The following is a 10,854-nucleotide window of genomic DNA, read 5'->3' as shown; positions in this document are numbered from 1 at the left end:
ACGCAGCTGCTTTGACAAAAAAAAAAAAAAAACCTGACCTGAATTTTGTATTTCTTCCTATTGATAATACAGTCGAGACAAAGCAATTGAGAGAAACTTTTATTTCCAAGCGCTATGAGTTCACTTACAAATACAAAAAGCTTATTGGCGAAAAAAGCTTACATCACTGCCTATCCACAGAATAACCTTTGCACTAAAAATTCATCACATTGACAGGTTGAATACATTTGCATTGCTCATAATTATTCTAAACAATATTATTAATAATAATAAAATAATAATAATAATAATAATAACACAATATCCTAAAGCTACACATTGGCTTGAAACTTTATGGATCTGGCCACAAGATAACCATCGAAAATAGCAGTAAAACTTACACTAAAGCGCTTTGAATGGCCCCGGAGTACATCAGGTTTACATTCAATGAAGAGCAGCATATGGTTTGGAAACTTTTTGTTTTTAACTGTACAGTGAATTTACTCCTGTTAGACCGTCAAGAAGTCACAATAAAGAGCTCAAGTTGAAACACCTTCAAGAGAGAGAGAGAAACAGAGAGACAGAGAGAGAGACAGAGAGAGCAAAAAGCATGAACAGTCAATAACCCCAATAATATTTACATCTTATTTTTCCAAATAAGACATCTAAGCTATCATAGAACAACAACAGGAAACTAGAAATGGCATTTTTAAGACGACAGAATACTTATTTTTCTATCACAATAGCATGCTGCAAGGTGCTGCGCTTTCAAATAGCTTTACAGTACTCATGGATTCTTTTGTATTTCTTTTTTTCTTTTCTTTTTTTTTCAATGATGATTATTATTATTATTATTTTTTTTTTCTTTTCTTTTTTTTTTTACTCTTCCCCCAAAAGTTATTCAGTTGTGGAAGGCGCTACCTCCTGTTACAAGACTCATGCTTTTCAGTTTATTGTCCTTCTTCCACTTCATCCTGCGGTTCTGAAACCAGATTTTGATCTGTCTTTCGGAAAGACACAGGGCGTGGGCTATCTCTATCCTCCGCCGCCTGGTTAGGTACCTATTGAAGTGAAACTCTTTCTCCAGCTCTAGCGTCTGGTACCGGGTGTACGCGGTTCGGGCCCTTTTCCCATCAGGTCCAGTCATATCTACAATTTTACAGAAAATCCAGAAAATTAGCAACCGCACTGAACAACACCAACAACAACAACAACAACAGAGGTTTTACTGCCAGACTTTTAAATTTGGCTTCACCACGAGGATGCACAGAGAGGTCACAACACGAAATGAAGCAGGGAGGAATCATGCAACCAACACGACACATAACAACACTCACACACGGTTATTACTGCCTTTCTTATCTCCAGCTATATTGCCGACAGCCAGCCTGCCTGCTGCACATTCAAATCCACATTTCACAACCCATCCTATCTCAGGCTCCAGCGGCAGTTAACCTGAACCCAAACAACCCCATAAAGAGTTTTCGAATAACGTCTTTTTTTTTTTTTCAATCACCCACACCGAGCTGCCCACTCATGCAACACTTGACAGATTTATGGCACATCGTCAGCTGACATCCTTCGGAACTAAATATTATTAGATGTGTAGATAAATATACCATGGCTTATGTGCAGTTTCCGCATCCAGGGGAATATTTGTGGCGATTGGCAATCGTTTGATGTGGGAGTGGAGGAGGTGGCGCTGGGGTCTTGGTGCTGCTGCGCCCGAGGAGCCGAGCTGGAGCCGCCGCTGCTGTGTGCGCCTTCCTCGGTCTCTGAGGCGACGGTGGCGTCCTCTATCTCCGTGAAATGAGCGTTGTTGTTAGTGTTGAGATTGTTGCCGCTCGAGGTCGAGCTCCGGTCAGAAGGAGGAGAGGGGCTTTTTAGTTCCAGCGGCTCCCGGTTGGCCGTGGCGCACGACGGCGGCACCGGATCTGGAGATGAGAGCGAGCAGTTGGGTGTCTGTCTGTAGCGGGCGTCTGGCGCGAATCCCCGGGCATCCTCTCTCACGGCCCCGAAGTGGCTGCCGGTGTTGGTGCGGTTCACGGTTAGGTCCATGCCATTGTAGTTGTAGCCGAAAGACCCGGAGTGCATGGTGCCAGGGTCTCTGAAGGAGCCGCTCACAGCGCCGTTAGTCCCATAATTTAGTAACTGATAGTCGGAGCCATTTGGATAGCGCCCTGAGAACGAGTTTACAAAGTAAGAGCTCATTTGCTTGGATTTTTAAAGCCTCGATTTGTAGATCTTTGTCGCTATAATCCTGTGTGCTTGCACGATTTATGGATGCAATCATGAATTATAAGCAATGAAGCCCTACTGTACTTTGCCAGGTATGCGGCCAAATATGGGAGAGCGTTCGGGAATCACGTGCCTTTGTTGACCAGTCGTAAATCCTCACTGATGACTTCAAGAGGTAATTCATGCTCCATGGTTACAAATGATGACGAAATAATGGTCGTTAGGCTCCAGTCAATGGTGCCTCCCCGCTGCGCCCCGAGACCCGCGCAGGCAGAGAGTGCCATCTTCCGGACAGAGGCGGTAGTGCCCCGCCGGGACGCACTGTCAGGCCCTGAACTCATCCATCATTTATGTAACGCGCTGATAATATAGGCCACAAAAGGCTCAGGTAGCACATAACAGAGACTTATCAGCCACACTGCCGTCATTTTAACGTGTTTAGAGTGTCAAACTGGAAATTATTTTAATCTTTACGCAGGTTTTATGTGAATTTAAAGCCTTATTTAATTTTAAAGGTTTATTGTGACCCCAGAAGCAGCTCAGTACCCTATAATAATAATAATATAAGTACTACTGCTGCTAATAATAATACAAATCATCTTTTTTAAGCATAAATGACGCCACAAGATTTTCCAATATACATCAAAAAGCCTTTATTTCTATGTACAATTTCCTAAACAAAATATTGCACACAATATCCAGAGGTGCATTTAACACAAGGTGAACAACAATAAATAACATGTAACATTTCTGATCTGTACAGATTGAAGAGTCGATGGCACAACAAGCCTATTATAAAGGACTATTATAGAACGACTAACACCACAGGATGTTCAGTAAAGGACAAAAAGCCTCTTTTAATGTCATAAAAATAACAATAACAAAACTCAGTAGGCCTACGATAATGAGGTAACAACATTGTCAAAAACTAAACACTAAAAAGTATATACATTTTGGCGGATTTTTGCATAGTCCCCTAAATAAAAACACGAGCACAAGGACGAACAGAGGAGGACCTGATTTTAACCTCTAATGCAGACATCATCACCGTGCAGATACTATCGCTCACATCTCTAACTTGGGATTTGCAGCACTTTATCTACAAAGAAATAATACATCATTTTATGTTGGGAGTGTGCGCACAAACACACACACACATGCCTTTTTATTCAGTGTCCTTTTAGCTCTTCTTGTCCGCCTGCTCCTCCTCCTCGGGTGTCTTTGAGGGATTGAGGAGTTTGTTCTCCTTTTTCCACTTCATCCTGCGGTTCTGAAACCAGATTTTGATCTGTCTCTCCGTCAGACACAGTGCGTGGGAGATCTCTATCCGGCGCCTCCTGGTCAGGTAGCGGTTAAAGTGGAACTCCTTCTCCAGCTCCAGAGTCTGGTAGCGGGTGTAGGTCTGTCGGCCCCTGCGGCCACTGTTTCCAAATGGACCTGGAACAAAAATAAAACAAAAACAAAAAAATCATGAATTAATAATTAAATGTTTGTCTCGAGTGAATTTCCAAAGTGTAGGAAAAAAATCTACCTGAGAGTGCACTCGAAATCTGTAGTGGTGTGTCTGAAAAAATACAATAAAGTGGTAATTTAGCTCCAAATCACACTCTTATAACATTCAAATATTATATTTTGTTGTTTATAAAGTAGGGAATTATGATATAGTAATAAACTGTACTTTATCGTGGGTATTTTTTTAAATGTTCCCTATATTATTACACCTCTTCACAGGCTCTTCCTAAAAGGTGCGCAAATGGCACTCAAGCTTGTATTCATTTCTGTTTTAATCTATTCTATAATGTCACTATATTTCCAATAATTATGCATATGACACGTCTTATAGTGAGTTTAGAATTACCTGTATACACTTTGTAACCTTCTCAATTATGTCTTTAATGTAGGCTACAATAGGATGTAGCCTGCGTAGTGCGTAAAAGTGCCCCCATGGTGTGTTTTCTCCTTTACGACAGCAGTATATTGTTCTTTGACATTACAGTAAGGATGTACAGTCAGAGTCAGATTGCGCACTGATGCACAAAGCTTATGTAGCGTCTTGGTTTTGAGATTTTAGGCCTGAAATGAAATTGTTTTGGACATTTAATCGCTGCTGAAAGTGTTTCTGCGATATGTAAACTGAAAAAGACCCATTCCGAAGATGCCATGACTCTAAAGAGCTTTAAGTTGGAGCTTGGGTGGTGTAGGCCAAGTCTGTGTGTGCGTGCGTGCGTGTGTGCGCGTGCGGTCGTGTATGTATGTGATGATGATGTAGCAGCCAAAGCCCTGAGGGCGCATGAAGATCCGAGTGCGCAATCACAATAATCTCAAACTCTACTTTCGGCTCTGTAATCGTGCAATTATTTTCTGTTCCTGTTTCTAAACGTTAAGTAGATTACATATCAGTGCGAGTATGAAGCTCTCCACATCTGACAGGTAACGTCACTCTGTGAGGCTCAGGGTGCTCACAGAGAGCAGGACTCTGTTACCTTCAGGCTGCGTGACAACAACAGAGTTAAACGTTTGTACTCACCGGCGGAGCAGGCGTTCATCCTCTGCATCCACGGGTAGATCAGAGTGGAGGACTTGTCGTCGATGCTGCTGCTCATACTGACAGCCTGCTCCGGGCACTCCGCTTTGCGCTGCTCCTGACTGACAAACAGCGGCTGGTCGTCGCGGCTCGAGAAAGCGCACGAGCCTTCCGCGTCCTTGTAGAAAGTCCCGACCGGGTTGTAGTCGCAGGGTGCTCCGCCGCCGGCCCTTCCGTAGATGGCCGCGGCCGCTGCGCCCGTCTGCTGGTAGTAGGACGCCGGGTAAACCTTCTCCTGCATGTTGGCTGCTCCATATGTGGCCGCGTTGGAGTAGTGTCTTAACGGATCGGTGTATCCCGAGGAATATAACGGTATCTGACCCAGGAGAGAGTCCTGTCCTCCCGGCAGAGACACGGGAAAAGTAGAGTTAACAAAATAGGAACTCATTGGGTGGACAACGGGGTGTATATACTCCGGAGGAATATGATTTGTTGTCTTTTATAGTCCAAGTGGTTTTGCCATTACTTTATCCGAGATTTGGTTTTTGCTGAAAGGGGGGGTTGTGAGGTGCCACTGAACACAGAGGGGAAGTGTACCATCTGATCAACCTCTGGCCAATCACCGCCGTCTGCGCTTGCACTATTGCACCCATGGGGGGGCTCTTGTTGCGCGCAGGGGTCCCCGGTGAATCGAAATGAAGCGCTCGAGCCTGTCGGTCTTTACGCACGCTCACGCACGCACTCAGAGAGAGGCTGCGACTCATAGAAAAACATATACACTAAAAAAAACAACATATAGAACAACTGTTTGTATAATAACTTCGTTTCATGCAAATACAGTCCAATAAAGCAGACGGACTTCCCCCCCTCCGTTATAAACAAGCACGCGTGCACAAACTCTCCCTCTCTCTCACACACACGCACACGCACACACACACACACACACACACACACACACACACACACACACACACAGTGCAGAAAGAAAAGACAAGAACGAACAACATCGCAACGAAATGCCAAACACTTTGCGCATTATTTCCAATTTACGCACAGATTACTGGCTCCCTCTCTTTCCTCCTCTTCCTCTAACCTTCACTTCCATCTTGGTAAATCATCTAAGAACTAATAAACACACGAATCAAACACTGCACTCTCAACAGCAGCTGCCAGCAATCCTAATGATGAGTATCAATTAATCAAAATCCACGCAGAAATTAAACGCGTCACTAATAATGGTGATCCTTCACGCTTCTTTCTTTTTTTCCAGATGTGAGCTCGTCCTGATTTCTGACTCAACACCAACTGGGACTGAAGTCCATGAAGACGTGCAGAGGGCACGAGGGAGGACACGCGCTTCCACACAGATCATCACCTTCATCCTCATCCTCATCATCTTCCTCAGCCGGTGTGATAAAGTGGAAACTAGTTCCTCATTTTTAAAAAGCTGTGTGAGTATCAATGTGTGAAACAAGGCTGAATCAGCATCAATTAAGTGTAACTATTATTATTATTATCGTCGTTATTTAACTCTATTAGTAGCTATTATGTTCATTATGTATCAATTAGGTGCTTAGTATTATTAATAACCTTCAAATGAACTGGCTCTTTCTGCAGTGAAAACCCCTTTTCATAGTTAATTGTGCGATTTAACAGCATTTTCTTGCAAAAATAAATAGCCTACTACTATCTACATTTGTTAAATCGTTATAATTTATATTTATGATGTTTATGATTCCATAAAGACAATTTCTAGCTTTTTAATTAGCTTCCGCTTTTGGAAAAGTCCCCCTATTAAATAATGAATGAATAAAAAATAATTTATTAAAAAAGTTGTTAAAATAATGTGTTTTGAATGAATTAGACAGAAAAACAAATGTTTGTAGTATGTTAACATACATACACACATATATATACACACATACATATATATATACATACACATATACATACACACACACATATATATATATATTTATATATATATATATATTTTAACATCCTACAAACATTTGTTTTTCTGTTTTTGTATAGACACTTTCATTTAAGATCCAGTTCGCTCCTGATGTAAATCTTTTTATTTTATTTTGATAATATCCGTTTAGAAATAATGTTGATGTAAACGTTTTATTTAAAACATCTTACATGTGTGGCTTTAATAAGGTAAAAGCCTCTTTAACAGGCCGCAGCCCCACAGCTGCTGGACGTTTGGAAAGAGCAAACAAACAAGCCCGCAGATTATAAAACTGTACATAAAAAGAAAAAAAAGATCTGATCTTACATCAGGTGTTTTAAAGCTGCAGTATCAAACACGACAGACACAGAAAAGCGCTGCAGAGGCGCCGGAAATCCACAAAAAAATGTGTTTAACGTGGTCATTATTGACTTCACAGTTTTGGCAAAATCACAAATTTGCCTCAATCAGAACAAATATTTGTCCAAAAGTATAAAAGATTAACATATAAAAACAAAACAAATCAAAACAACTCGATGAGGCGACGCAATGTCAACCTGAAAGCAATTCTGACTCGTTTTTCAGAATAAAACAAGAACATTAAACAATATCAAACAGCATAAAATAGAATTAAATCCATCAGAAGAGTAAAAGGTGGATAGATGTAGCAGATTTTTTAAGAAAAGCGTGTCTCAGCGGTAGCATGGGGCCTGTATGACCATCATCATCGCCACCACCATCATCATCATCATCATCATCATCATCATCATCACGGTCAAACCAGTCTGGTTTACAGCAGAAATCACTCCGGATTATAGAACATCGTTAAAGGTCTCAAACTCGCAACAGCTAGGATTATTTTCCACACATTTTAGCGCAGATATCGGGTCTGTAGCTGCAGCGTGTCACGGGTTAAACACGCATCAGCAACTGGTTGGGAATATCACACGTAAGCGTATCAGCGTAAGAAAAGATGGAAGAAGAGGAAGCTTTGGATAATTGCCATTTCTTTAAGACTGATCTTCCCATTCGCAGTAATATAAACAGCAGGCCTACAGTGACAGTTCAGCCACAACAGAGCTGCAGCGGCGCACTTGTGCTGCTGGAGTTAATCGCTGGCATATTAGAAACATGGTGCCCTTACCTTTGTTGATAATCCATCATTTCCTGTGTGCAGGGTGCCACTCCGCAGAAGAAGACTCCTCTCGCCTCCTCTCGAGTCTTTTTTCCCCCCAAAATGTCCCACTTTGTTCAAGTGATTTCATTGAAAGTAATCCCACCATCCAGCAGTGTGATCATCCCTCATTTTCAAGAACATATAGCTACACACAAGTACAGCCACATTAACATGGCGCACACGGTAAAGCACCTCGCGGACGCTCCATCGCCCATTTTGGGTTCAAACTAAATTACGCACGTTCACCGCGTCTCACAGCAACACTGCGTACGCGTATTGCATAAACACAGAGCCAAGAAAAAGGTTGTGTTACCAGTGTTAAATGAATGAGCGGTGGAAAACAGCAGCTGCAATATAACCTCATGGGAAATAAGTTCCCATTCCTGCTGCCCACATGACCGCCAGCAACCAATCCATGAGCCTGGCGAGTCGTAAACTTCCATGGCAAAGTTGTAAATTTTCATAAACAGCAGCCTTTTTTGTGCTTTAGACATGCTTTCTCATCGCCATCTTTATTTTATCCAAAGCCCGAGATGGTTGACTTTACCGCTGGATTAAAAGGGAACGTGTAAAGATGCTGAAATGAGTATTCTGAGATTGAGATTTTGTTCCGTGTGCACTTGGTTCTGTTCCATCTCACTAGAAAAGGTCTGTGCAGCTTCTTATTGTCCTCTAATTACAACTGTAGTGGTACCCAGTTATGTAAGCGTTTTAATCAGAGGATATTAGAGGATTCTACTAAATATGAAACCTTGAGTGATCTATTTCCTCCACATTTGTTCACTTATACGCACCTATACAAAGCCTAATCGTGTCATCTCAAAGCCAGTGGTGTAGACTAATGTATTGTAGTGGGTATACTGTACTGTATATAAATATATTGGCCTATATATATGGGCCAGAATCTGCCTTTGGGGGAGGGGGCGTCTGGGTGTCCCCCCCCTAGGGTTATTTTGAACGTCAAAGACTTCATTTCCTGCATTCGGATACACTCTTATGCACCAATTTACGGTGGATATACCTTTATTTAGCCTATGCCAAGAAGAAAAACACAGATGACAATTCAAAATATATCAAAAATATAATAGAAAGTATGTTGTTGCGTGTCATTGGGCCTTTCTAAGAGGGTATATGGAGCTTTCTTAGTGGGTAGACTGCGTATACATGCGTGTCACGTAGACCACTGCTCAGAGCCTCAAACGCGCCATGATTCATCGTGTTTTCTGCTTAAATCAAATTGTTCCAGGCTAGATTTGTGATTAAAGACTATTCTGATCTCTCAAAATTGAGGGTTTTCCTGGAGTCACTGCAGATCCATTTGACATGTCCCATACAGGCCAAAGATGGAGCTGGTGTTCGGCTGACTGCAGTCCTGGGGGGGTTTAAGGTCACTAAAACCTTAAACTGCACATTCTTCTCCAACTTTTCTATTAAGATAATCAGGACGTCTTAGCACAGCCAAACGAATTATTTGAAAACCGCTCTTTATTTATTTTAAAACGCATTTCTTCGGCGTCTTATTATTATTTCTAACGTCTTACTTCCGTTTAGTTTAGTTTTAGAATGGTCTTTTTTTTCTCCAGCTGACATCTGGAGATTTCCACCAACAAACGAGGATTTCCGACATTTATAGACGCAATAAAACCATAAAACCATAAATTCCTGAAATGCAACACATTCGTCCTCCGCCTTTGATTCGTTTTTGTTTTTTTCTGGCCTCCAAAAGAGACACAAACTCAAACCAAGTGGCTGAAAATGTTAAATTGTTGGATAAAAAAAATACGTTCATGAGAAATTAGGAATCACAGTTTGAACTTGTTTAAAATAAAAGCAATTTAGGCCCATCTTTTATTCTGCATGTTAGCTAATAGTCATTCCTAATTGTTAGAATAATACATCTATTTAGGCCTTGTGAGTTTCTGTCTACCATCTGTTGTGTTTTTGTAATATTTCAGTAAAAAAAAAAATCAAACAAGTCTTCAGCGAGGCCTTGCTTAATATAATCTCCGTCGACTGAAACCAATCGATGCATTTACGTTTAGTTAAGATTAAGATTAGACATTTCATGTTCTTTCTTTTGCACGGTACCGATTATAGAACTACAATTCTATATTTTCTGCACACTTACAGTGCACAATTTATTTTCCAACTATTTTCTGAGGAATAAAATAAAAGTGCAGGACCCCGTTTCTTCACCAGTTTGTGTCGTTTGGAGAATTTCGTCTTTTTCTGCGACCAAAACAAAAGAACCCGGATGCAGAGATGCTGTAAAACTCTATGTCCATTTTTTTTAAAAAGATTTTTGGGGGAATTTCAGCCTTTAATGGAAAGAACAAATAGATATGAAAGGGGAATGACATGCAGGAAATCGTCTCAGGTCGGACTCGAACCCTAGACCTTCTCCATCGGGGTATACACCTCTATATATGTGCGCCCGCTTTACCAACTGAGCTAACCCGGCCACCGATGGCCTCTTTAACTCTCACTGAAAAACTTCAAGATCAAACCACACAAACAGAGCGAACTTAATCCTCTAAGTGACTGATGTAAAAACTAAATAATAATTTAAAAAAAATCTATAAATATTTAAAAAAAAAAACTATGAAACCATTAAAAAAAAAACTAATCGTTTTTGTTGTAATATTGAATGAAAAAAAACATCAATCTTCAATGAAGATGATGAAACAAAATCACATTAAAAAAAGATATTTTATTGACCATCAGTGCAAAAAAAAAGAAAAGAAAAAAAAGATTTTCAATACAAACATTTCCTTGAGTACAGCAGGAGGCCTTTATTTTATTAATATCCCTCAGTTTATCTTCAAACAGGCTTTTAATCTGAATTAATTATACCTTAATATTCACTGTGCCAGCTTCAGCTCACATCAACTCCCAATAATCAGCGAGTTTATTAGATTTTCTTCAGGGGATTTGGATCACGCATACCATATGGTGTTAAACCAGCCTTGTCTGCTTTTATTT

General features: G+C 40.8%; 2 protein-coding genes across 2 annotated transcripts; both read right to left on the bottom strand.

Annotated features, from left to right (window-relative positions):
• Positions 1-880: 880 nt before the first annotated feature.
• Positions 881-2,190, bottom strand: hoxb5b (homeobox B5b). Its single transcript, XM_078279215.1, has 2 exons — positions 1,599-2,190; positions 881-1,128 (listed from the first exon to the last, which is right to left on the bottom strand). The coding sequence occupies exons 1-2, from the start codon at positions 2,188-2,190 to the stop codon at positions 881-883; spliced, it is 840 nt and encodes a 279-aa protein (XP_078135341.1).
• A 1,159-nt stretch (positions 2,191-3,349) lies between these two features.
• On the bottom strand, positions 3,350-5,189 carry hoxb6b (homeobox B6b). Its single transcript, XM_078279217.1, has 2 exons — positions 4,745-5,189; positions 3,350-3,654 (listed from the first exon to the last, which is right to left on the bottom strand). Exons 1-2 carry the CDS (start codon positions 5,187-5,189, stop codon positions 3,398-3,400), a joined length of 702 nt encoding a protein of 233 aa, XP_078135343.1. The 3' UTR covers positions 3,350-3,397.
• Between the last annotated feature and the right edge of the window lie 5,665 nt (positions 5,190-10,854).

This window comes from Sander vitreus, chromosome 21 (genome assembly GCF_031162955.1).
Source record: "Sander vitreus isolate 19-12246 chromosome 21, sanVit1, whole genome shotgun sequence".
NCBI classification, from domain to species: domain Eukaryota; kingdom Metazoa; phylum Chordata; class Actinopteri; order Perciformes; family Percidae; genus Sander; species Sander vitreus.
The sequence above is the reverse complement of the archived record's forward strand: the minus strand, read 5'-3'. Positions and strand labels throughout refer to the sequence as shown.

What these genes read in the sequence shown, in the direction of transcription:
- hoxb6b (XM_078279217.1), bottom strand. Translation starts at nt 5,189, where the DNA reads ATGAGTTCCTATTTTGTTAACTCTACTTTTCCCGTGTCTCTGCCGGGA. An exon ending in GATGAACGCCTGCTCCGCCG is followed by an intron (nt 3,655 to 4,744) that starts GTGAGTACAAAC and finishes TTTTTGTTCCAG; the next exon opens with GTCCATTTGGAAACAGTGGC.
- hoxb5b (XM_078279215.1), bottom strand. Translation starts at nt 2,190, where the DNA reads ATGAGCTCTTACTTTGTAAACTCGTTCTCAGGGCGCTATCCAAATGGC. An exon ending in GAAACTGCACATAAGCCATG is followed by an intron (nt 1,129 to 1,598) that starts GTATATTTATCT and finishes GTAAAATTGTAG; the next exon opens with ATATGACTGGACCTGATGGG.